At 48.9% G+C, this 27426-nt stretch overlaps 1 protein-coding gene across 1 annotated transcript; it reads left to right on the top strand.

Moving 5' to 3' along the window:
* The first annotated feature begins 290 nt into the window (after positions 1–290).
* Positions 291–27413, top strand: rasa2 (RAS p21 protein activator 2). The gene is made up of 24 exons (XM_062473653.1): positions 291–444; positions 2915–3038; positions 5171–5274; positions 5434–5528; positions 8342–8418; positions 12100–12183; positions 12577–12649; positions 12753–12829; positions 13448–13549; positions 14716–14869; positions 15111–15259; positions 15637–15751; positions 16883–16957; positions 17064–17187; positions 18436–18542; positions 18797–18883; positions 18978–19055; positions 19177–19250; positions 19359–19465; positions 22779–22861; positions 23084–23289; positions 23448–23551; positions 23645–23825; positions 24761–27413. Exons 1-24 carry the CDS (start codon positions 327–329, stop codon positions 24789–24791), a joined length of 2529 nt encoding a protein of 842 aa, XP_062329637.1. The 5' UTR covers positions 291–326; the 3' UTR covers positions 24792–27413.
* The last annotated feature ends 13 nt before the right edge of the window (positions 27414–27426 follow it).

Raw genomic sequence — 27426 nt, 5'->3', positions numbered from 1 at the left:
TGATGTAGCCTACCCCTTTTTCTTCACCTTTACTTTTACTATGCAGGTTGTACTATCCAGACCCTTCCATGTTTCTGGCAATTACTTAAATGTTTGTTGGCCTACACCTTCAAATCCATTTCATATTAATCTTGTGACAGCTTCACTTGGTGCTGTTGAGGTGTGTAAATAAACTAAAGACACAAGCGCAAATTGCCCTGAGCTAATTCACACAAGCCCCCAGTTTAGGTTTTTATGTGTGGTTTGTAGTTACTGCCCTGCGGCCAATAGCGCTCATAGTGACGCTGCAGTAGGTTGGCTCTGGGAGCTTGCATTCATAAACGGATATGATAAGCGTCGAATGTACAGTGTACCAGCAAGAGAAACACACACAGTCAAGTCAGACCATGGCGGAAGAAGACGACATGACTATTCGGATTTTACAAAGCCTGCGTGGAAAGATATGTGAGTGCAAATAATTAGCTAGCTAGCTAGCTAATCACACACGCTTTATTCAGCTGAGCTGGTCTACCTAACAAAAAGTGAGCAAACGGAAAGGAAAGATAGGGGCGCGGTGCACTGACTGAGCCAGTTCAGTCAGCCAGTTAGCCTAGCCTAGCTAGCTAGACTAACGTTGACTGCTCAAGTATTGTTGTGACTGAACATTGCCCAGGTCCTTGTGAAATGTAGCTATTTCGTATTAATTGTCAGGACTTTTAATTGCGCAAAATTCCATTGTAATACTTTCGCCGTGGCAACAAGTAGAAGTTGACTCATGTAAATAAGCCTGAAAATCTTAGCTAGCTAGCTGTAGTAGTTAGTTAGCGCGATATCGTGACTTACATTCTTCGGTAAGGTGCCTCGCCGTCCCGCGGTGCACATTGTCACCCCTAGCCCGGGTGTCTTTGCATTGAATGCAGAGATTTTTTTTGAAATGACAGACTGACACTTGTGAAACGAAGTGACAGATAGCTAAATCAAGGGCATTGCGTATCGGTAATGTTAAGTCAGCTGTGGTTGTCACATCCCCATTAGACAAGATGATCATGTCAGTGTATTTTGCAAGCTATAATTTCCTAAAATTATACTTGGGACTCGTTCGTATTTCCGAGGAATCGATCCAGTTATTACAGTATATTATGTTTAGCCTCCGTGGTATAATTCGATGGCGCAGAACAACTTCGTCTTGATTTTGTCATTAGCTAGTGATCAACTTGGCCTGGCGTCGGAAGGAATCGTCGTCTCATTGATGCTAAACGAGTAGACCTAGATGCTGTGAGTTTACATGCACATCTTCAAAACGTCTTGCCTGGCCTGACTCGCAGGAAGCTGTTATGGCTAATAAATGTACCTGTTCTGAAACTAAACGCTTGACCATGTAGAGATAGCTTAACTTGAGTTTACATACTGTGGCAGCAGACTCAACTTGATATAGTTAGTTAGCTTGTAGTTATTCAGTTGATCCAAAATGGCTTGATTATGACTGATGAGGGGCTGTGTATACAAACTGCTTTGTATCAGAGGCAGGTGTGTGAGAGGGACACCGTCCCCGGGAAAACGATATTGGCTTTTAGAGGAGAATTGTCACAATTTTATGTCCAGGAAGTCATGTAGGCTACATCTGGGATTCTACAAATTGGTCAACTCCTCACTCCCATGTTGTTCACTTCTAGAATTGCTTTAATGCAAGCATTAGGGTAAAATATTTAGAATAACAAACAGAGGTTGTGCCTATGGCTTAGAAGGCTGCTTTTACTACTAAGATGTATTTGACTATACTTAAAGACAAGCACACATTGTCAGCACCCAAGTTTAACTATTATGAACCAACTAGCAGGAAGCAGTAGAAAAAGAGGAACCAGCAGAGCTGGTGAATATAGTGTAACTCTGTGCCATCTTTCGAAACTTTTGTTGTTCCTCATAGTGTTTTCATAATACTTCTAAAAGCATCAATGGAGTGTGTGTGTTTGTATTTGTGTGTGTTTTTGTTTGTGTGTGTGTGCTAAGGCCCATTCCCCTTCTGGCCTATTCCCTTTGAGTCTCAAGAGCTGCCATCGTCATTTATAGTGAGGATGGAGATTGCTAGTTAACGTCTGAACTTGATCCAGGTCAGACTCTGTGGGGCTTAGTGGCAGCTCAGTGTTCACTTTGATTTTCACAGCCCTTTTCTTGGATTAGTCATATTAATAGCCTTTTTAAAGGGCTGATCCTTACCAGGGCTTTTCCCACTCCGTTTGCCTGGCCTTACATATCCCGACCTCAGACCGATTTAGATCGCTGTAAACTTGCTGAGTAATCCTTTGAAAGCTAGCCATAAGGCTAACGTATTGGTCCTAACAAACCCATTGGGTGTAGTGATGTGTTTGGTGCGGTTTGTATCTGTGTGTATACTGTAGGGTAGTCACGCTGGAGGTAGGCCTACCAAGGTTTCTGCTGAGTTTGTCATGTGTGAATCAGCGCTCCACTGACAACCAGGAGAATGCTGGGAGGAAGTTCTCGTTATTTTGTCTTCAGCCACATCTGACACACTGCACCTCTGCTCTGCCACATCCGCACTGTGCTGTTATGCACACAGCCAGGCTCCAGGCACACTACCACCATAGCTCATGAGGATGTGGTTTATCAAAACAAACCTTGTTTGTATGGAAAAGTGTGGAGCTGTAACTGCACCTGAAAGGCAGTCAGTGGATTGTAGGTGATTGTTTGTTCCCATTGATTGGGGACAAACAAGGCCTTGAGTTTATGACTTGGCAGTTGGCCAAGGCTTAAATTAGCGTTGGCTTATCTTTTTTTATTCCTATTATTCCTTGCCCTTAAACTCAGGTGTTACTGACAGATTGTGTCCTATGGGCCTAACTCGCTTATTTTCTGTGTATGATAACTACTACTGGCTGTCCTGTCATCGGAGTTGCCTGCTTCCCTCTCACTCCTTCAGGTGAAGCTAAGAACCTGGGTCCCACCTCAGGTCCAAACCGCCAGCGAGACCTCTGCACCTTCTGCACCATCAATCTGGACCAGGAGGAGGTGTTCCGCACTAAGGTGTTTGAGAAGAGCCTGAGGTAACACACACACACACACACACCACAGAATAACAGTGCGTCTCGGCCAATGATCTGTTGATATGGGTCCAAAATCCTCTTTAATTGCCGACATTTGCTTTTCAAGTCCCTGCTGCGTTGGGTTGCGCAATTGCTGACGAGGTGATATCATATGATGTGTAACATCCTGTTCCTTCCCGGGGCGATGTCTCTCTATCTCATTGATCAGCTAGTGTCAGATGTCATGAAGCTTGACCATTTATAGAATCCACCATCTCGTGTATGTTGAAATGTGTTCTGTTAATCGATGGGGATCTCATATTCATTGTAACTGAAACGTGTCCCTTTGCTGTTCGTGGAACCTTCTGATGACTTCTGAGCAAGGTCATGTTAAAGTTTATGAGCTGTCTATGGGGAAACATCCACAACTGACTCATTAATAGGCGAAACTCTCTGAATTAGGCTACAGGCATATTTGATACATCAATAGTGTACTTGTATTCCAGTAAGTGTCGAGCTCATAGAAATGATTTGAGATGGATTTCAAGGAACCCAGTGTGTTTCTAAGTCCAGTTCCACTTACTGTAAACACGGGCTTGCCTCCTCCAAGTATTTCACAACCATGTATTTTCTCTTGATTTCTGACATGTTATAAGGGCTCGATTTACAGTTTCTGAAGAAGTATGTCCTCCCACGCAGTCTCTCTCTTGCTGCGCTGCTGTCTCTCTCTCTCTCTCTCTCATTCTCTCTCTCTTTTTTCTTCCCGTGACCCGTAATACTACAGTTTCAGAGTTCCAGAGACCTCTCAAACAGAATACTCTGTTGCAGAATTATTTCATGGATTCATGTATGTTTTCAATTATCATAAACATTATTGTTTCATAGTTCAGTATTTTTCTTTCTAATATGAACACGTATTGCGTCTGGCTTTTAGACTTGTGGAGCCACTTAAGGAATTCAACTTTTGTATCAATTGAACCAATAAACGGAACCCTCTACACACCAGACCCACAGCAGCATCAGTAGGTGATCTAAATGTCACTCTTACGGCCCTGAGCAGTGTTATATTCCCCCAATACAGAGGCTGATCAGCTTTCTTCAGGTCATATTACTTTTTATTCTGACCTACGGTTGCACACTAAACCTATGGCCAGCCGGAACATCAAATGCATCAAACCTAAAAGGGTTTAACAGCTGTGCACCAGCGGTCGCCCTCCCCCTGGGTGTGGAAGGTAGCGTCAGGGTAATGAGCTGTGCAGGATGGGGTGTCGCTACGCCGGCCTCAGGGACAAGCCCCACAGGAGCCGCTGGAAACGTCTCGACAACAGAGAGACCGTCTCTGTGTTATAACATGAGCACATTCAATCTTTTCAAATTCAGACCATAATACATGTTTATACCGTGGTATAAGCCCAGATGTGTGTGTATCTGCATGTTTATGTGTGTGTGTAGGTTACAAGTGTTTTAAGTGCATGTGAATGTGTTCACCAACTGGAGGACGCGTGGGCGGTTTGCACAACGTGGAAGTGTTGCCAAATTGTTTCTACGGATGTGTAAGAAGCGTCCACAGGGCAGCCTGGTTTGAAAGAGTCTTTCTCGTCCACTCGGTTCGCTGGTTGCAAAAGCCCATGTGAAGCAGACCTGTGGAGCCAGGGGAAGGGGCTGTTCTTTCCCTCAAGGCCCAGGCTGTAGGGCCTCTGTGATGCCTGCTGCTAAGCCTGCTGTGTTTGGTGGTGGTGGACGGCTGGTGAGCCGGCTGAGGCCTGTCCTGTGTGGAAGGTGCCCAAACCTGAGGCTTGTGAGCCAGAGGAGGCCCTGAGCCAGCTCCACAGGTCAGCCATATGCTGCTCAGAGGAGGGCCTGCCACCACATTCGGCTATATTTAGCTGCCAATGTTTAATGATTGCTGCTGCAGTCCTGGTCGTGTTCTGACCCTTGAAGCAGGTTAACCCGTACGCGTCCTAAAGTCAGGAAAAATAAGTTGGGCCAAACCAGAAATCTTCTCCTGGAATCCATTGCGTTTTATCTGAACATCTCTAATTGAATTTATTTATTTTGTAAACAAATTGATTTAGCTGAATTCTGTTGGCCATTTAAATGATTGGCTGCTTGGTTCCAGAGCAGCTCATTCACAGATCTATCTGCTTTTACAGCCCCTTCTACGGAGAGGACTTCTACTTTGAGATTCCACGACCATTTCAGTGTTTGTCCTTTTACGTCTATGCCAAGAGTGTTTTCCAAAGGGATCTACCTGTTGGTATGTTGTCTAGATTTGCAAGCAAATATGACAGAAATTCAAATATTCCTAAAATATATATATATTTTTTTTTTGTGCACACGCATTCAACTTCAAGTTTAAAGTACTTGTGCAAGGCACTGTATATACATTTTTGTGTGCATCTGTGTGTGTGCACAGGGAAGATATCCATCCGTAAGGAGGACCTATGTAAACACAGTGGAAAAGAGCACTGGTTTGGCTTGCAACCTGTGGACCCCAACTCTGAAGTCCAGGTGAGTGGTCCCTTCACACACACACTCTCTTGTCTCTCTTTGTGTCTCCCTCTTTGGCTCTCCCACCCAAAGCCTGGAACTTCATAAACTACACTGCATCGCCCCCACCTCTCTCACACACATACACTCACATATGCATTTACTTTGGTACAGTTGGTCTGGTAAGGGCTTCATTTCTGGAGGCTGCTTCCTGTGTACAGCCCTATCGTGGTGTAGTGCTGCAGTATCACATGGGGTTCTGTTAGTCAGCCCTACCGTGGTGTAGTGCTGCAGTATCACATGGGGTTCTGTTAGTCAGCCCTACCGTGGTGTAGTGCTGCAGTATCACATGGGGTTCTGTTAGTCAGCCCTACCGTGGTGTAGTGCTGCAGTATCACATGGGGTTCTGTTAGTCAGCCCTACCGTGGTGTAGTGCTGCAGTATCACATGGGGTTCTGTTAGTCAGCCCTACCGTGGTGTAGTGCTGCAGTATCACATGGGGTTCTGTTAGTCAGCCCTACCGTGGTGTAGTGCTGCAGTATCACATGGGGTTCTGTTAGTCAGCCCTACCGTGGTGTAGTGCTGCAGTATCACATGGGGTTCTGTTAGTCAGCCCTACCGTGGTGTAGTGCTGCAGTATCACATGGGGTTCTGTTAGTCAGCCCTACCGTGGTGTAGTGCTGCAGTATCACATGGGGTTCTGTTAGTCAGCCCTACCGTGGTGTAGTGCTGCAGTATCACATGGGGTTCTGTTAGTCAGCCCTACCGTGGTGTAGTGCTGCAGTATCACATGGGGTTCTGTTAGTCAGCCCTACCGTGGTGTAGTGCTGCAGTATCACATGGGGTTCTGTTAGTCAGCCCTACCGTGGTGTAGTGCTGCAGTATCACATGGGGTTCTGTTAGTCAGCCCTACCGTGGTGTAGTGCTGCAGTATCACATGGGGTTCTGTTAGTCAGCCCTACCGTGGTGTAGTGCTGCAGTATCACATGGGGTTCTGTTAGTCAGCCCTACCGTGGTGTAGTGCTGCAGTATCACATGGGGTTCTGTTAGTCAGCCCTACCGTGGTGTAGTGCTGCAGTATCACATGGGGTTCTGTTAGTCAGCAGGTCAGTCTGGCAGCTCTCCCCACAGCACACATCACTTGCTTTTTCTTTTTACTTTTACTACGTACTGCAGCTGCCCTTACAAGTACGCTGTTGCATGCATTATGCATACAATTAGGACATACTACTTCATCTACATACATTCAGCACAATTCATTCAGCGCAAAAAGTGAATGTTGGTTGGTGCTTCATTTTTACCTTGGAGATACAAAGGAAATCTAGTAGCTGTTGGTGGACATCCAGTAGAGCTCTGCTGTTGCATTGTAATGTGCCGGTATGCAGTTCAGTCACAAAGGATTGCAGGTCAGAATAGCTAGAAAAGGGCAAGCATAATGCAAAATGCGACCGGATGTACCAGTATTTTTGGCATACTGCATTTGATATACTATGTATCGGGACACACTCAATCTTTCCCTGGCATACTAAATAGTATGGTAGAACAGGGATTGGGACGTACCCTGTGTCTGACAGTGTGTCTTCGCTTCCTGTTTATGATTCTGTGTATTCTGATCGGTAGAACCTGCTTCTCAAAGAGAGAAGGGATGAACGTGTCCTCCAGCATATCGTTCTCAGCCTAGATGTTTCCCCCCCCACCACACAGCTAGTCGCAGTTCCCCAGGTGCTGCCTGGTGACGTGTGTTTGTGTGTATACCCGCACAAAGGAAGTGTGTGCTCCTTAACCCCCCGGGGGAGAGAGGATGGATGTGGCGTCCTGTGTGACGGGGAGAGACACCCGGCAGGTGACAGGAACTCGCTTGCTTGTGACGAGGCGTGCTGTAGGACTCTGAGGTCTAGTGGAGAGTGATCCCTCAGCATCCTTCAGCCACGAGCTCAGCCAGGGGCCGGGGCTGTGCCTAGCTGCACAACAACCTCCTCCAAAACCTCCCAGCAGCCCTCACTGCAGCTGTTGCCCACTCCCTGGGCTATTTTAAGCCCATCTCTGCTACAGTGATTCACTCTGAAGGGTACACTCTCCAACTCCAGTTCCATCTCAATCGTAATAGTGCTCTCTGAGAGGGGAATGGAACCCATGTGGCGCTGTGAGAACAGAGCTGGGGGGGAGGGGTGGGAGAGACGACGGCACACATGGTGAGGCAGGTGAATGGAGAGGACTGTGTGGAGGGAAAAGCCGCTGAGTGCGTGACTGTACCTCAGTCAGCTGCGCTAATTCTTACTAATGAAAGCTAAGGTGCTTCATTAACCACAACCCGGCACCTGCTGGGTTGTGAATAGGGAGAAGGGAGAGGGAGTGTGGGTGTTCTGAGTGTGTGGGTGGGAGGTAGGGTGGGAGGTAATGTGTTTTTGTGTGTGTGTGTGTGTTTTCTTTCCGGCTGTGTGCTGACACTTCCGAAGGCGAGGAAGCGTTCACCACATCCGACCTGATAAGGACTCTTAAGTGTTCAACAACATGACAGCTAGCCGCCACTGCCCGTCTCTCTCTCACTCCCCCATTCAGCATGTCTAAGAGAGCACTGGGTCACAGGCCTTATTCACTACCTCCTCCACAACATGATATGCACTATAGGCCAGTAAAACCACAGAATCTTATACAATGTTACACCAACAGCATGTAAAGCTTTATGGTAATGTGATAACGCTGCAATAAAGCGTATAAGAAATCAACTTGGTGGTTAAGCAAGACAAAAGCTGACTCATGCATGATCGGATTCAGTGTCGAGGTGGTGGGCTACCCTGGGTGTAGATATGTGACGCCTGCTTCTCCTCTGACAGGGTAAGGTCCACCTGGAGATGCGTCTGAATGAGCTGATCACAGAAAACGGCTCTGTGTGTCAGCAACTGCTGGTGCGGTGAGTACAGTCTACCTCTGCTCCTCTCTGCTCCTCCCTGCTCTCATCTGCTCCTCTCTGCTCCCCTCTGCTCCCCCTCCTGCTCCTCTGCTCCCCTCCCTGCTCCTCCCTGCTCCTTTCTGCTCCCCTCTCTGCTCCCCCTCCTGCTCCTCTGCTCCCCTCCCTGCTCCTCCCTGCTCCTTTCTGCTCCCCTCTCTGCTCCCCTTCCTGCTCCTCTCTGCTCCCCTCCCTGCTCCTCCCTGCTCCTCTCTGCTCCCCTCTCTGCTCCTCCCTGCCCCTCTCTGCTCCCCTCTCTGCTCCCCTTCCTGCTCCTCTCTGCTCCCCTCCCTGCTCCTCCCTGCTCCTCCCTGCTCCTCCCTGCTCCTCTCTGCTCCCCTCTCTGCTCCTCCCTGCCCCTCTCTGCTCCCCTCCCTGCTCCTCCCTGCTCCTCTCTGCCCCTCTCTGCTCCCCTCTCTGCTCCCCTCTCTGCTCCCCTCTCTGCTCCTCCCTGCTCCTCTCTGCTCCCCTCTCTGCTCCCCTCTCTGCTCCTCCCTGCTCCTCCCTGCTCCTCTCTGCTCCCCTCTCTGCTCCTCCCTGCTCCTCTCTGCTCCCCTCTCTGCTCCTCCCTGCTCCTCTCTGCTCCCCTCTCTGCTCCTCCCTGCTCCTCTCTGCTCCCCTCTCTGCTCCTCCCTGCTCCTCTCTGCTCCCCTCCCTGCTCCTCCCTGCTCCTCTCTGCTCCTCCCTGCTCCTCTCTGCCCCTCTCTGCTCCCCTCTCTGCTCCCCTCTCTGCTCCTCCCTGCTCCTCTCTGCTCCCCTCCCTGCTCCTCCCTGCTCCTCTCTGCTCCCCTCCCTGCTCCTCCCTGCTCCTCCCTGCTCCTCTCTGCTCCTCCCTGCTCCTCCCTGCTCCTCCCTGCTCCTCTCTGCTCCTCTCTGCTCCTCCCTGCTCCTCCCTGCTCCTCCCTGCTCCTCTCTGCTCCTCCCTGCTCCTCTCTGCTCCTCCCTGCTCCTCTCTGCTCCTCCCTGCTCCTCTCTGCTCCCCTCTCTGCTCCCCTTCCTGCTCCTCTCTGCTCCCCTCCCTGCTCCTCCCTGCTCCTCCCTGCTCCTCTCTGCTCCCCTCTCTGCTCCTCCCTGCCCCTCTCTGCTCCCCTCCCTGCTCCTCCCTGCTCCTCTCTGCCCCTCTCTGCTCCCCTCTCTGCTCCCCTCTCTGCTCCCCTCTCTGCTCCTCCCTGCTCCTCTCTGCTCCCCTCTCTGCTCCCCTCTCTGCTCCTCCCTGCTCCTCCCTGCTCCTCTCTGCTCCCCTCTCTGCTCCTCCCTGCTCCTCTCTGCTCCCCTCTCTGCTCCTCCCTGCTCCTCTCTGCTCCCCTCTCTGCTCCTCCCTGCTCCTCCCTGCTCCTCTCTGCTCCCCTCTCTGCTCCTCCCTGCTCCTCTCTGCTCCCCTCTCTGCTCCTCCCTGCTCCTCTCTGCTCCTCCCTGCTCCTCTCTGCCCCTCTCTGCTCCCCTCTCTGCTCCCCTCTCTGCTCCTCCCTGCTCCTCTCTGCTCCCCTCCCTGCTCCTCCCTGCTCCTCTCTGCTCCCCTCCCTGCTCCTCCCTGCTCCTCCCTGCTCCTCTCTGCTCCTCCCTGCTCCTCCCTGCTCCTCCCTGCTCCTCTCTGCTCCTCTCTGCTCCTCCCTGCTCCTCCCTGCTCCTCCCTGCTCCTCTCTGCTCCTCCCTGCTCCTCTCTGCTCCTCCCTGCTCCTCTCTGCTCCTCCCTGCTCCTCCCTGCTCCTCCCTGCTCCTCTCTGCTCCTCCCTGCTCCTCCCTGCTCCTCCCTGCTCCTCTCTGCTCCTCCCTGCTTCTCCCTGATGAACACAATGGAGTCTGAACACCACAGTCACTGATTTTAGTATTTTTCACTCGGAAAATCGCACGTGGAGTCAGCCCTAAGTACGTAATGTATAAGATTGGACCAGAGGTGATCAGATGGTGGTCCATTATGAAGTCGTATCTCAGTATATAAAGGCTTTACAGGTTCAGTTCAGCATCCCTCCCCCTTCAGCACAGGCTTCCAGGAGCCACAGCGCAGAGATGCCACAGTGGGTTGCCTTGGGTTACAACAGGTTACCATTGGTTCCCCTACCCCCAGGCCCGGCTCCCCCTAGAGCAGACTCTCTTCCTTTGACGTTACCTCCATTGCGTTTACTTACAACACCATAGTGTGTCCCCGGTGTGTGTGTGTGGCTGTGTGTGTGTGCGCACTCCCTGTCTTCTCCCTGTTTAAGTACTCCCCAATGACATTGAAAGGATGTTTGTACATTGCTAATAGTGCACTGTTTCCAACGTGTGTGAGGGATGGGATGGAGGTAGAGAGACACATTGTAACTAGGGCTGGGCGATATATATAATAAATTGATGTCTCCATATTGTCAATTTTTACGATATTTGATATATATCTCAATGTTTGCATTTGTATTTAAATAATAAAAAAACATGATTTTCTTTTGCCTCCATTAGAAACCAATTAAAACAATTTGGATAAAACAGCTATTGTTACAAAGTACATCATGTGTAGTGCAAATTTAAGCAGTTGCCATAACATGGTACTTGCAACTTGACAAAATGGACCTCACATGGAACAATTCATGCAGAGGTCCTTATGTGGCAGGAAAAAGAGAGAGCAAAAGAGAGCGCCTGTGCGAGTGCAATTTTCAGTGTGTGTGTGTGTGTGCGCGTGTGCGTGTGTGAGGAGCCAGACGGTGATCTTAAAACACAAGGACCAGATTTAGATTTAGTTTTTTTTTATATTCGATATTCACAATATTTTCAAATTTTACATCGTCGTCAAAATTATTGCGATCTTATTGCTAATATTCGATATATCGCCCAGCCCTAATTGTAACACAGAGAGACTAGGAGAGAGAGACGTGCAAAGAGAAATGCGCCATGGTGGTTTTGTTGGTTTCGAGCTTCCATTCATACTAATGCAGTACATTCAGAGTCAATGAGGAGGAAATGGAGGAAGCTAGCGTTGTCCGCCATGAAGCCGCTGTGGTTAGCTACCAGCGTCACACTACACCGTCCGAGGGACCTGTTCTCCCTCTGCACCCAACCACACAGTCACACTGTCATACTGTCACCCTCCTGATGTCACCAGCCACAGCCGAGCAGTGTTCATGTCGTCAATGAAACACGTCAACCTTATCTCTGTAACCAGATCAGATGAAAAGGCTTTTCAGCCATGCACAAGTCAGATCTCCACCTGCGTCCAAAACGACCTCGGCATGCGTTTCTCATGTGCAAAATGAAATTGTCGCTGGAACGGCAATGCAGTCCACCTGTTTGAACTTTAGTCTCGCCTCGTCTTTAGCACCTCTTCTATTACAAAACGAAAAAAGACTGTAGCTCAGTCCCTTGGCTGAGAAGCCACCACAGCCCAGACAACACCTTCATATCTCCTTCTCTCTCTCTCTCTCTCTCTCTCTCTCTCTCTCTCTCTCTCTCTCTCTCTCACTCACTCACTCACTCACTCACTCACTCACTCACTCTCTCTCTCTCACTGTGACCTCAGCCAGGCCCACTGTTGGAGCTTCTGACATGGTCATTCACCCCCTCTGTGGTCTCATTTACATCCTGTTTACCATACAGGATGTTGTGTCAAAACACTTGACAGTGTGGTTATAGTCAGTGTTGCATCTTACTTTAGTATGTTTGTGTCTCCCCCCGCAGGATAATTGAATGCCAAGGTTTGCCTTTGATAAGTGGTCAGAACTGTGACGCTTACGCCACTGTTTCGCTTGTGGGACCTGCAAGGTAAGTCCTGCTGTTCCTAGTCAGCCATGTAATGAGAGGGGAAAAACAGCCAGGAAAAAGTGGATTGAACCCCAGAATCCATACATGAACATTAAATGATCATATTGATAATATGATAATATCATATTCACATGATAATGTGACATAAACACAAACTGTGAAAATTTGATATTTTCTGAATATATATCTTTTGAAAATAAGGAATATATGCTTCTCAGCTCGGCACTACTCAACAGTGCTGTGTTTTCACTACTCAACAGTGCTGTGTGTTCACTACTCAACAGTGCTGTGTGTTCACTACTCAACAGTGCTGTGTGTTCACTACTCAACAGTGCTGTGTGTTCACTACTCAACAGTGCTGTGTGTTCAAAGCTGTCCCTTCTCCCTCTGCAGGGTAGACCAGAAGAAGACCAAGGTGAAGAAGAAGACCAGTGACCCTCAGTTTGAGGAGACCTTCCACTTCGAGGTACCTTCCTCCCGTCTGATACAGGTCTGGTAGCAGGGTGTCTGGTGACATGTTAGCAGAGGAGACAGACATGCTTGTGTCTCACCCCCCCCCCCCCCCCCAGGTCACCAGGTCCAGCAGCTACACCAAAAAATCTCACTTTCAAGTGGAGGAGGAGGACATTGAAAAGCTCGAGATCAAGTAAGGACACCTCTGTTTGCCTCCTTGCTCTGTCTCTGTCTGTTTGTCTCTCTCTCTCTCTTTCCCTATCCCTCCTTTCCTCTCTTTGCCCTGACAGAACACTTTGTTTCTCCATCATACTGTACGCAGACTTGTAGTTCATACCTCAGATGTGTATTTGAGAGAACAGTCATTTCACAAAACAGCCCAGTAGGGTGAACTGACTGAGCCTTTTGATGTGAGGGGCTTGTGTCCCTCTGTTCTCCAGCAGAGTGAGAGCCCGGGCTAGGCCGAGCCACACAGGTAAACATGCATGGCTGCTGTTCACAGCTGAATTGGAGGTTTCATTGCATGCATTTCTACCAAGTGTACTGACTCTTACATGCATATACTGTACCTGTATATGTGTGTGTGTGTGTGTGTGTGTGTGTGAACACGGACCTCCCCCCCACCCCCAGGTGAGAGAGACTAACTCACGCGTGCTCTATGAGTTGAGCCTGAGGTGTTTTGTGTTTTGATTAGACTGTGGACAATGTTGCTTGGATGGTAATGATGCCTGAGGTTTTTTGTCTCCTTATTACTGACGTGCACACCTGTTTGACCTCTCTCTCCCCCCTCTCTCCCTCTGTCCATCTGTAGAGTTGATTTATGGAACAATGGGAATTTGGCTCAGGACATTTTCCTGGGGGAGACGCGAGTATCTGTCAAGATCCTGAGAAATGACCATATTCACAGGGCCTGGTGAGGGGACACATACACGCACACACACACACACAACCGCTCACAGATTCCACACAATATCCATGTCTTGCCCAACACTAGTTGCGTTCTGAACTAAACCAAATAAGAAACGTGAGAATGAACAACCCAAAAACTCAAATCTGCTTCCGTTCCCTTTTAATGTGGCGCATACACAGCAGCCGTCCAGTCCTCCAGCGCATGTCAGCGTTCACCAACATGCCCCTGCTGTGCATACGTGCTATGAACTGCTACAAAACACATTCACACACTCTGTAATGGACAAGTGCCTGCACCTACACGTCTGTAGCGGAAAACTCAGAGAATGTGGTGTGCAACGGTAACTGGAAAGGAAGGCTGATTAAGAGATGAGCAGGGCAGATAAGGGGACACACTGGGTTAGGCACAAGTGAGGCTGGCTGTGTTTATATCAGGCGTGGGGCATCCGCGGTGATGTCACCACGGTGACCTTCCTAGAACCCTTTGCTCCAGATTGGTAAATAAGGGTTGGTGTCGAAAGATATTTGATATATGATAAACGTGTGATATTTGGTATGTGGTAAATGTGTGATATTTGGCTCTGTGGTGGACCTAGACCAGTCTAAACTGTGTGTCAATAGAATTTCAAGTCATACAAATGATATAGAAGCTTTCAGTCATTTTCTTCGGCTGAACTCGGCCTCATGCTAGTGGCTTCCAGTAAACATAGTGTGTGTGTGTGAACGCTAAAACATTGTGTAGATTCCAATGGGTGTTTTTGGGTGTGGTGCCGTGAGATGAGTGTGTGGGTGTCCGTTTGCATGAAGACGGCCGCCCGTGTCCTCTGCCGGTGACAGTCACACACGCTTTGTAGCGTAAACACGCACACGGTAAACAGTGCTCGGCCCGGCCATTTGGTCGGTGTCTGGTGACTGCTGCCCAGAGCGCTAGTGGCTCAGCGCTCTGGGCCTCAGTAGCAGCAGTGGGTTCGACTCGGTCTGGATCTGACCCAGACTGCTGCTCCCCCTGGTGGTCAGTCACAGGCTGTGCAGGCACACCACAGCCCGTCTTCAATTCAGTGAATTGGGTGTGTGATAGCATTGACCATTGGTCTGTTGGTAAATGTTTCCATAGGCTGAGGGTGTGTGTGTGTGTGTGTGTGTGTGTGTGTGTTGACCTGGGGTTTCCAGGTACCTCCTGCAGCCCAAGGGGAATGGAAGCAAGTCTAAGAATGATGACCTGGGCTCCCTGCGTTTGAATGTGACCTACACCGAGGACAATGTGCTGCCCTCCGCCTGTTACACACCCCTCCGCACCCTGCTGCTCAAGTCCCCTGACGTCAAGGTGACTACCACCCAGCTGCTGCCTGGCTGCCTGTCTAGCTGGCTGTACAGCACATCACCCTGACAGTGTGTTCATCAGAAGCATATTGAATTGACCCTGTGCCTCCCTCCCATTATCTCTTCTCCTACATCTGTCTTACCTCCCTTCGTGTCTCCCTCTGTCTCCCTCCTGGCCCCTCTGTCTTATCTCTGTATGTTTCCCTTCGTGTACCTCTCCCTCTGGGTGTCCCTTTGTGCTCCAGCCCATCTCTGCGTCCCCGGCTCACATCCTGGGGGACATCTGCAGGGAGAGGTACGAGGCCGTCCTGCCCGTGGTGCGGCTGCTACTCCATCACAGCCGCCTGGTGCCCTTCGTCTCTGCCATCGCTGCCCTGGAGCTGGACAACACCCAGTGAGCACACACACCTCTGGCATAACATGACTGCTAGCATAATTTCACTAAGTCATATCATCAGCACAGGGGAAAGTGTGAACTAGGTCTAGCCAGGTGAAATCACTCTATCATTCTGAGCAGATTGACTGCTGTAAAAGAGGGGACTTTGCATAAATATTTTTTTTTTGCCCCCCAAATCTTTTTACAAATATGAAATGTGCCTTATTGTATTCCAGTATTCTACCGGAAAACATTTTCATCAAATACTGAACCATCAAACTTTGCCAAACACAACATTTGTCATTGCCAAAACGTATGGCCACGACGAAGTCGAACCTGTGTGTCCTCCCGACCTCTGACCTGACCCCCCCCCTCCAAAATCTCTGCTCGTTCAGGGAGGCCAACACCATATTCAGAGGGAATTCACTGGCAACGCGCTGCATCGACGACATGATGAAGATAGTGGGAAGGAGCTACCTGACGGTGACCTTGAAGCCCGTGCTGGACGAGGTGCTCCATCACGCCACTGCACCCCTGAATACACGCATGCTCCTTTACACTGCACCCCTGAATACACGCATGCTCCTTTACACTGCACCCCTGAATACACGCATGCTCCTTTACACTGCACCCCTGAATACACGCATGCTCCTTTACACTGCACCCCTGAATACACGCATGCTCCTTTACACTGCACCCCTGAATACACGCATGCTCCTTTACACTGCACCCCTGAATACACGCATGCTCCTTTACATTGCACCCCTGACATACACGCATGCTCCTTTACACTGCACCCCTGAATACACGCATGCTCCTTTACACTGCACCCCTGACATACACGCATGCTCCTTTACACTGCACCCCTGAATACACGCATGCTCCTTTACACTGCACCCCTGACATACACGCATGCTCCTTTACACTGCACCCCTGAATACACGCATGCTCCTTTACACTGCACCCCTGACATACACGCATGCTCCTTTACACTGCACCCCTGACATACACGCATGCTCCTTTACACTGCACCCCTGACATACACGCATGCTCCTTTACACTGCACCCCTGAATACACGCATGCTCCTTTACACTGCACCCCTGACATACACGCATGCTCCTTTACACTGCACCCCTGAATACACGCATGCTCCTTTACACTGCACCCCTGAATACACGCATGCTCCTTTACACTGCACCCCTGAATACACGCATGCTCCTTTACACTGCACCCCTGAATACACGCATGCTCCTTTACACTGCACCCCTGAATACACGCATGCTCCTTTACACTGCACCCCTGAATACACGCATGCTCCTTTACACTGCACCCCTGAATACACGCATGCTCCTTTACACTGCACCCCTGAATACACGCATGCTCCTTTACACTGCACCCCTGAATACACGCATGCTCCTTTACACTGCACCCCTGAATACACGCATGCTCCTTTACACTGCACCCCTGAATACACGCATGCTCCTTTACACTGCACCCCTGAATACACGCATGCTCCTTTACACTGCACCCCTGAATACACGCATGCTCCTTTACACTGCACCCCTGAATACACGCATGCTCCTTTACACTGTAAAGTCTACACTGTCTAACTGCTGTCTTATATCTGATGTTCCACATAGATTTGTGAATCCAACAAAACATGTGAAATTGACCCGATAAAACTGAAGGAAGGGGACAACGTGGAGGTGAACAAGGTACAGTACGCTTCTTCCTGCTTGTCACGCCGTATGCCAGCCTATCACGGTAGAGCGTGTACGATGAGGGGGTGTGCCCGTGTTGAAACATCTGTGTTGTCTGCAGGAGAACCTCCAGGGCTACGTTCAGAAGGTGTTCTCCTCCATCACCCAGTCCAGCTCCAGCTGCCCCCCCCTCATGTGTGACGTGTTCAGGTCCCTGCGCCAGATGGCCTCCAAGCGTTTCCCAGGTGAGGCCAGCCGAGGCCGAGCGCCTAGACCCGCCCCTCTCAGGGCTCCAGCTTGCTACCGGACTCCCACTGGGAGGCATCGTTCATTCACTGGCCCGTGATGCAGCCGACCATGTTGGGTCGTTGATTTGGTGTTTAACTGGGGTTTGCACAATGATAATGTCTGGATATGAGCATCACTTTATTAAACAAAGTGACAGAAAAGAGATGTAGGGCATAACAGAAGTGAGACCCATTTGTTTGTTGGCCAAGAGCCCCACCTACTGGTGGTAAAGTAGCCTTTGAGCCTGGAGAGAGCGTTCAACATGGTGGCCGATGCCAACTCATTCCAGTTCAATGAATGCGTTTAAATGATCCGAAAACGCTCCTCAGAACAGCACTACACGTCCTCGGGTCCCGATCCAGACACCTGCCACATTTTTTTTTCAAAAAGTGCCCGCTTCTCGAAATAATCGAGCCACAAACAGACAAGATTACTGCCCAACAGCAGAAGCTTGTAAAGAGCGTGTCCACCACAAGGTGGAGCTAGAAGCTTGCCCATCCTCATCCCTCCATCCAGTGCAGGGCTGTCCAATCCCGGCCCTCAGGTTCCACTGTCCTGCATGTTTTAGATGTTTCCCTGCTCCAGGACACCTGATTCAAATGAATGGGTTGTTATCAAGCTCTGTGGAAGCCGGGTAATGATCATTCATTTGAATCAGGTGTGCTGGAGCAGGGAAACATCTAAAACATGCAGGACAGTGGAACCTGAGGGCCGGGATTGGACAGCCCTGACCTAGTGTAACTGTATTTCCACACAGTTGTCCATTACAATATGAAGTACATAAAACAGATCCCAACCCCCCCCACCCCTATTCTAAGTTGCTGGGAGATATTTGATGCAGTCTTTATGTATGTAGGGATGGCTGAGCGGTGAGGGAGTCGGGCTAGTAATCTGAAGGTTGCCAGTTAGATTCCCAGCCGTGCAAAATTACGTTGTGTCCTTGGGCAAGGCACTTCACCCTACTTGCCTCGGGGGGAATGTCTCTGTACTTACTGTAAGTCGCTCTGGATAAGAGCGTCTGCTAAATGACAATGTAAATGTATGTTACTTGGCCACCCACCACACTGAGAGGACCTGTCAGGAGACTACAAGCCAGGTCATTGTTCAGACATGCCTAGTTCTCATGCATCTAAGTGGTCTGGAAGGTTCCGAGTGTGTCTGGGTAACGAGCGAGGGCCTGGTGTTGTGTGCCGTCTCCCCCACAGCCGACCCCCACGTGCAGTACTCTGCCGTCAGCAGCTTTGTGTTCCTGCGGTTCTTCGCCGTGGCCGTGCTCTCGCCACACACCTTCCAGCTGCGGCCCCACCACCCTGTGAGTCGCCCCCGTCGCCCCCCCCTGTCCTGCCAGCAGGGCTGGAGGAAAGAACCTCCGTTTGGCTCGAGTTTGATTTATTATTTAGTCAAACATATTTAATCATAACTGTGATTTCATGTTTTTATATTATTTTAATATTTCACATTATTCTTACTCTGTGGTAATGGATGGTCCGTGTGCACGTGTGTGAGAGAGAGAAAAGGAAGTGGACAATAGTATGTTGTGTGATATCCCATCTCCCTCCTTCCCAGGACCCTGAGGTGTCCCGTACGCTCACCCTCATCTCCAAAACCATCCAGACCCTGGGCAGCTGGGGCAGCCTGTCCAAGAACAAGCTGGTAAGGCTGGCAGGGCTGGTTAGGACGGGCGACGGGGATACGTGTTCTCTGACTGTTTCAGAGAGTGAACTCCTCCCTTTCTGTTTCTCCTCAGTCCAGTTTTAAGGAGTCCTACATGTATGATTTTTTCAAGTCATTCCAAGAAGATAAATGTATTGGAAAAGTGAAGAAGGTAAAATAATTATATATATATATATATTATATTACTGTTGTAGACTATAAAAAGCTAGTTAGAGTGAGCCTTTTCTGGTGTTGCCATGTGTCTTGGTTGAGCGTGTTCTCTGCCTGTCCAGTTCCTAGATGAGATCTCGTCCAACGTGAGTAAGGAGTCTAGTGGAGTGGAGGATTCCGTTGTTCTGAAGGAAGGGTATGTGGGAATGCCTGCTCAAACCGTACTTTTACATGGCTGTGCAGTTCTATGTAGCTGGTTTAGCAACGTGTGTGTGTGTGTGTGTGTGTGTGTGTGTGTGTCCAGGGAGGTGCAGAAGAGGGCCCAGGGAAGAAGACGCATTGGTAAGAAGAACTTCAAGAAGAGATGGCTGAGAGTGACCAGCAGAGAGCTCTCCTACCACAAGCACAGAGGTGAGACATCCACCACGTCACCAGCAACAACACGCAGATTGTCATCTTCACCCACTCCCTGCGTGGCATCTGGTCTCCTCTCTCCTCATGGGCACGGCAGCCTGGGTGAGATGAAAACGTCTTCTCTGGCCAGCCAGCTTCCTGGATGTGAGGGGAGGGGGGGCAGGGTTTCACCTCATTAGAGGGTAGAAACAAATATGTCAAAATGATGTCGGGGTCATGTTCGGCCATGTGGGCTGGGCGAGTCTTCTTGGCATGGTAATTCAGCTTTTGGCATGGTAATTACAGGCAAGCTGTAACCGCGGTAACACCAATTGCGTGACAGGGTAACAAACTCAGTGCTTCAGCTTAAATTAACTGCATCAAGTTCGGGTCAGGTTCAATTACATGAAAAACAGAATGCCTGTCAGGTTCAGGCCGGGTTCCCGGTTCCCATTCTCTCACACTCGGCCGGAGCCCAACTCTAAACCTCACCTCATCTCACATACCGTCGCTGGAGCTAAGCTGCAGCATCCACTGTGCTGCAGTGAAGCCCCTGCTGCCCTGCCCTGCCTCGACCTGTCCAGTATCCTACTACTGCACCCTGGGTTAGGGTGTGAGGGCCCAGTGTGAGGGTCAGGGTGTCTGGTAGCAGGAAATGCTAGCCCCCGAGTTACCCTTCATGGTTCTTCTACAAAAGGTTTGGCCAGAATAGCTTTTAATCCAGGCAATCTACAAATGAGAGATAGCACATCCTCGTCCCTCCAGCCAGGACAGTATCAGATCATCCACCTCCTCTGAGAGCTAGCTGCCATATTTAGCATGGAATGCTGGACTTGAGTAGAAGATAAATAAAACAAAAGCGAATTGTGTAACAGTGCGTTCCTTATCGGCTGATTTTCGAAGTCAAGGCTGTTTTTTTAAGCAGTCGTGAATTATTTGGCAAGTGGCGATAGCCAAATGTGGCCTTTGTTTAATTTACTGCACGTCAGAATTCCCTGGCATGTTCTTCAGAACAATCGTTTTTGATGAATTTTCCCAGAGAAAATGTTTCGGAGGTTGACGCTCTGCGTTTGCATGCTTGCATTTGTACATACAGCACTCATAACTTGGGCTGTGGTCATTGTGTCTGATGGTGTCCTGTGTCCACACACTGGATCCTCCTGCAGGGTCCACAGTCCCAGCACATGCCATGGTTTGCTTGTTGGGGTTTTTCAGGGTTCGTGCGAGTGTTAACTGGGGCTCTGTGCGTGCGCTGTGGTGGGCGGACGGGCCCCGACTCTGCTAGCTGGTTCTGGTTTTCGTTGCGCTTCCTGTCTGTTGCTTTCAAGGCAGGCCAGAGCAGGCGGGGAGTGAGGAAGGGGGCTGGGAGAGGCCTGCACTCAGCCTGACCCCGGCCCTGCCCCTGACCCAGCCCACAGACAGGAGTCCTGACAGACATCCAAGTCCCAGAGCAGGTGTGCTTCTCTTCTGCAAACACACTTGCCCCTCTGTCTCTCTCTCCCTCTCTCTCTGTTATTTATCTCTCTCCCCCTTTTCTGTCTTTCCCTTTCTATCTCCTCCTTGCTTTCTGCTCTCTCCTTTCTGCTTTCCAGTCAGACTTCCATACGCAAACACTATTTCATTTTTTTTGCCAATAGCAATTCCCAACATCCAAATAATTATTGTCTTTTAAAACATATTTGAACCACAAGCCCTGTAGCTCATAACCCAACCTTAGCTGTCCGCATTGTCCAGTTTGCAGTAAGGGCCTCTCATGTCTATTTGTCTTGATGTGTTGTGCAACATTATCATGATTCAATGCCGGTCCCTGTGGACTCAATAAAGAAGCTAAGGGTTGACTCAGGCCAAGCAAATGTTTTAAATCAGACACATTAAGTTACTGGATCCCAGAATGTGGTCCAATCAGACAGCAGAGGAGCGGAGGCTTGTGACGGTCAGAAAGAACTTGTAAGTGTGGACCGTCAGTAGGGCAGGCAGTTCCTCATCAGTGTGAATGGACTTTGACGTTGGCCATTCCTGGTTGGTTCTGCATGTTAAAAAAAACTCCTGGGATGTTGACGAGTCTGTATTAGTCTGGCTGACTCCACAGTGTTGCTCTGAAGCAGCACAAGGTGGGATTGCTGCAACCCAGTTGGAGTGAGGCGGAGGCCCTGGCCCTGTTCAGGAGCCCCGCTGTGCTGGGAGGATCATGTATCAACTCTGTGTTTACGAGGGCCCTGATTTGTAGCCTGTTGCATGAGAGGCCACGATAAGCCCCGATGCTCTGCAGAGGAGAAACTGAGGGTGCCTGTGTGCAATTCCACTGGAGAATGTGTGTGTGTGTGTGCGTGTGGGGGGTGGGGTTAGGGGACAGCTTCACAGATGCTCGGGGTGAGGGGGGGGGGGGGGGGTTGTGCAAGCTTCACTGAGGCTGAACGTGCAGTCTGTTGGACTTCAGGCGAGGGCATGGGACCTGGCGCAGAGAGACCAATGGCAGGTGCAGATCAGACGGCTCCCCTCTCCCGCCCCCTGGAGCTCTCCGCCCCCTCTGTTTTCAGAGCCAGGAATAATGGTCATGTTGAATGGCAAGAATGCCTTGTGTGTGTGTGTGTGTGTGTGTGTGTGTGTGTGTGGAGACGGAGCGGAATCTCTCTTTTTGTTGGAAGGAGATGGGAGATGGTGAAATGCAGTCGTTTGCTGGCTGTGTTCAAAGGGATGCTTGTCAGGGCTTAGGGCTGATGATCGCCAGTAGTGCAGCTTGAGCACACACACATTTAGTGTTCTGCATGTGTGTAAACAGTCCACATTGCTTGACTGATTGTATGTACCATATGTAGACATATGCTTTTTGTTCTCTGTCCAAACATTAACATAAATGTTAGCATCTGCACACAATTATTGACAGAAAAGGAAATCTTAGGCTATTTTATACAAATATTGAAACATTGAATGTTTGCACATGAAATTGCACTTTTATCAAGACCTCTGATTACATCTACAATAAAGTATTGTAGCTGTAAGTACCATGTAGAGACAGAAATGACATGCCGTCATGTAAATAAGATAAATAACATAAGGCCATTTAGTTCGTTTAATAAAAGAGCAAGCTATAGACCTGTTTTATAGGAAAGGTAACCTTAAATTATGTATTTTGTGATCTGGCACTATATAAAAAAAAATATATATATATATATTTTTTTTTACTAAATTAACTTGACCTTCCAGGAGGGGCGGGGGGTGCTGTCGGGGGGGCGGGCGCCCTCCTAATATAATGGTAGGGGAAACACTGCCACAGTTTCCTTTTATCTGGTATCAACATGCCATTGTGAGCATACGTGTTTGTCCTCCCCAGGTAAAGAGGCATTGTGTGTCATCCCTGTAAAGAATATTCTGGCTGTGGAGAAACTGGACGAGAGTGCTTTCAACCGCAAAAACGTAAACAGATCTTTTAACACTTTTCTGTTTGTGTGTCTTGTCATGTTCTTTTTTTAAACAGTGTGTATCCCTTTACATAAGACCCATTTCAGTGTCACTTCACAAAAGATAACATCCGATTTGTGACAAATGATATTGGATTTAGAACTACAGTACCCATGATGCCGTGGTGGACACCCATGTTTGCGTGAGACTTGTGGTAATCAGGACTCCTGTCCCCAGATGTTCCAGGTGATCCACAGTGAGAAGCCCCTGTATGTGCAGGCAGGTAACTGTGTGGAGGCCAGCGAGTGGATTGAGGTGCTAAGCCAGGTGTGCCGCTGTAACCCGGGGCGACAGGTCACGTACCACCCCTCCACCTACTCGGGGGGCGCGTGGCTGTGTTGCCAGAGGAGCGACAGCCAGCCGGGCTGCAAACCCTGCACCCCGTAAGTGACCCTCTCTCGCTCTCTCTCTCTCTCTCTCTCTCTCTCTGTTTAGAGCTGCGTTGTGTACATTAGATGTGCTTTTAATTTGGGTGTCAACATGGTCCTCTCGAGGGACATCAACGTTTTCTAAGTCATGTATCTTCCCCCCCCTCCCCCAGGACCACGCTGGCCAATCTCCAGCTGGACATCGACTGTGACAGGGAGACGGAGCGCATCTACTTTCTCCTCTCCTCCAACTACTCCAAGCTCCAGAAGATGGAGGGTGAGGCCCACCTGGCTAGTCAGTTACCCTGCAAGTGGATACGGCTTGCCTTTCAGGGCTTAACTGTGTGTGTGTGTGTGTGTCTGCCCCCAGATGCCTGTGCCAGCATAGCGGTGTACCAGGGTCCTCAGAGGGAGCAGGATGACTACTCCCTCTTCACCATCCAGGACCCCAAGGAGACGTTCCACAGCCTCAAGCAGATCCGCCTGGTCCTGAAGGATCTGCAGGAGCATCACCACACCCGCAACGCCCTCACCGCCCAGTACGGCAGCCAGTACGTCAGCACTCACACCCTGCCTCTCACACACACACACACCATGCCTCTCACACACACACACACACACCCTACCTCTCACACACATACACACACACACACACACCCTGCCTCTCTCACACACACACCCTGCCTCTCACACACACACACACACCATGCCTCTCACACACACACACACACCCTGCCTCTCTCACACACACACCCTGCCTCTCACACACACACACACACCATGCCTCTCACACACACACACACACCCTGCCTCTCTCACACACACACACACACACACACCCTGCCTCTCACACACATACACCCTGCCTCTCTCACACACACGCCCTGCCTCTCACACACACACACCCTGCCTCTCACACACACACACCCTGCCTCTCACACACACACACCCTGCCTCTCACACACACACACCCTGCCTCTCACACACACACCCTGCCTCTCTCACACACACACCCTGCCTCTCTCACACACACACCCTGCCTCTCACACACACACACCCTGCCTCTCACACACATACACCCTGCCTCTCTCACACACACACCCTGCCTCTCACACACATACACCCTGCCTCTCTCACACACACGCCCTGCCTCTCACACACACACCCTGCCTCTCACACACACACACCCTGCCTCTCACACACACACACACACACCCTGCCTCTCTCACACACACACCCTGCCTCTCACACACACACACACACCCTGCCTCTCTCTCTCACACACACACACCCTGCCTCTCTCACACACACACCCTGCCTCTCACACACACACACTCACACCCTGCCTCTTTCACACACACACACACACACACACACACTCACACACAGCCTCTCTCACACACACACTCACACACAGCCTCTCTCACACACACCTTGCCACTCACACACACACATCTAAACAGAGGTTTTGGTTCTTGTTTTCCAGGGATAACCCGATAGTGGGGAAGACATCCTAACCAGCATGGAGGCGTCTGACCTTAGATGGCCACACCAGTGATGGCACAATGCCACCTGCTACAGTTCAACACTGGAGCCTCCAAACGTCAACAAGTGAGAAGGCGGCCTGCCACCACAGAGAGACAACAAGGAAGCTCTGAGGCGATGCAGCGCCATCCACAGGCCAATTAGAGCAGAGCGTGTCGTCACCTGACCCTCACTGGGGGCTGATGATTGATCCCCGAAGAGCCCCTCCCCCAAACACGTCTGATCTCGACCTGAAGAGAATGCTCTCCACCTCCTGTCCTCTGTTTTGTTCCTACACTTATGTGAAAAAGCATAGTTAATTGGTGTGTGAATAGGCTGCTAAATCCAATTTTTTGTATTCACTCAAAATGTTGTACCGTTCGTAATCATAATCCTTTACAGTCCCTCACAGTCCTTAGTTTGGTTCTTACAGTCCCTCATAGTCCTTAGTTTGGTTCTTACAGTCCCTCATAGTCCTTAGTTTGGTTCTTACAGTCCCTCATAGTCCTTAGTTTGGTTCTTACAGTCCCTCATAGTCCTTAGTTTGGTTCTTACAGTCCCTCATAGTCCTTAGTTTGGTTCTTACAGTCCCTCATAGTCCTTAGTTTGGTTCCGTGCCCATTTTTGGGCCAACAGCAGGTATAGTTTCTCCAGCTCCCTCTGCTCCTCCAAACAAGTACTCCCCTCCTGTTTTTCAGCTCTTTTGTGCTTTGAACAAATATGGATTTCAGAGTACAGTCAAGGGGATAAAACCAATCTGCCTTATTTTATTTTTTTCCCAACTGTTGTGGCTACTAATCTCTTTAACACCCTAAAGTAAGGGAACAATGCTGAAGCACTTTAAATATTTGGAATAATCCAGATGTAATCATTTAGATACGTGGTATCAGAGAACCCCATATCGATCAGTTAAATGATCTTGTGTACGTTTTTATCTCATTCTTGTACGATAACCTTTCTTATGACTATTTTTCTGAAGCCAAAGACTATTTTGCAGGGTTGACTTGAAAAGGGTATTATTGTATTTTGAATACAGATGTTTTAAAATGGAAAGAAATATATATTTCGTTCATGTGTACATTTTGGTAACCTATATTTTTTTCTTTTTTTATGACAGACAATTTGATCACGTAACCTCTAATATTTTCTGAAAAAGTAGAGGAGCGAATGATGAAAACATTTTATGGTCATAACATTAGTCAAGTGAATGACTGGTAGTATGATATTGTGGGTATCATAGTTTACCTCATCACCTCTGTTCTATTTGAAATACTGTTGCGGCATATTGTTGTCACAATCGCCACAAATCAACGTCTGTTGACACGTTGACCATTTGAAGATGATCCCAGCCTAGCACGCATTTGAATCTGTCTTGAGAAGACCTTCCCTGGCTGAGACCAACCCCTGGTCACAGGAGAACCTCCCAGTTGACAGAAAGTTCCAGAATTTGTGATTATACAATCCATAATCAAAGACTTTAATTCAATCATACGTTGGTTTGTGTTTTAGGAGGATCAGGCCTGCACAATTGTTTGTTGTCAATCATTTGTCTCAGTCTACCAGTTTGAAAGTCAATATGTAGAACAAATACCTACCAACTTGAACTTTGGTTGAGATATGTTGCCGTCAGAACAGAGTTATTAGTGTTGCATATTTTAGCTTTTGGGAATATTTGCTGTCAGAAAACCTGTCTTTGGTCCATCATATTTCTAACATGCATGTCCCGTATATTTAACAGCATTTTTTTTTTTTTACGTGTGCTTTCTATGTCTATTTTTCAAACACTGTGATCTGACCTTGATCTTTCATAACTGTTTATTTAATGTCTCAATGTTTTTCTTCAGTGGTACTAGGAAGCTGGCTAGTTGTCTGTCTCAGATGGTAGAGAAAAGCAGAGTTTGGATTCTGCGGTGTTACTGAGATGAACCTGCTCAAAGCAACCCACCATGCCCTGTCCCACTGTGCTCCTGTGTCCACGTCCTAGTCCAAGACTCACAACCTCCCTGTTCTCGTCCTGGTGGTGTTACCTGTTGCGTGTTTAATGAAGGTTAAGATATCATGCTCTTTCGTTTTGATTTCTAACAATCATACCTTTTTGATCAGGACAAGGGAACATATTTATCCAGTCCACATCCTCTCCCTATTGGGAATGTTATCATTGCAACAGCAGATAACCAGACATGCACCGGCCTTAGTCACCCAAGGAGTTATGATTTTTCAACTGTACGTACATCTGTACTTAATTCTCATGCCTGACTTGGAATTAAGGAAGGTACATTTACGGTACTGGCTACAAGGAACTGGACAAGGATCTTTGTAAGATGACAATGTACTTATCCACAAAATGGCTAACCGCGATTGAATAGAAGATGCTGAAATGATATCAAAATGTTGCATAAAATCTGGTGATTTAAAAACTGTCTTTGGTTATATGTACATGACAAGATACCACCACTTGATGAATGCACCATTATGTTTGTGTGTCTAAATCAGGACTGTAGGACATGGATTCGTTTTCTTCTGTTATTTAAATGTTTTATAGATATTTTCTCAAGATTTCAGGGTTTTTTATTTGTCCATTGAAAATAATTTACAATAAAACCTTTGCCAATGTTCTTTGTTGTTGTG

Source organism: Osmerus eperlanus, chromosome 11 (assembly GCF_963692335.1).
Source record: "Osmerus eperlanus chromosome 11, fOsmEpe2.1, whole genome shotgun sequence".
Classification (NCBI taxonomy): Eukaryota; Metazoa; Chordata; class Actinopteri; order Osmeriformes; family Osmeridae; genus Osmerus; species Osmerus eperlanus.
Note: the sequence above shows the minus strand (reverse complement) of the source record. Positions and strands in the feature narration are given on the sequence as shown.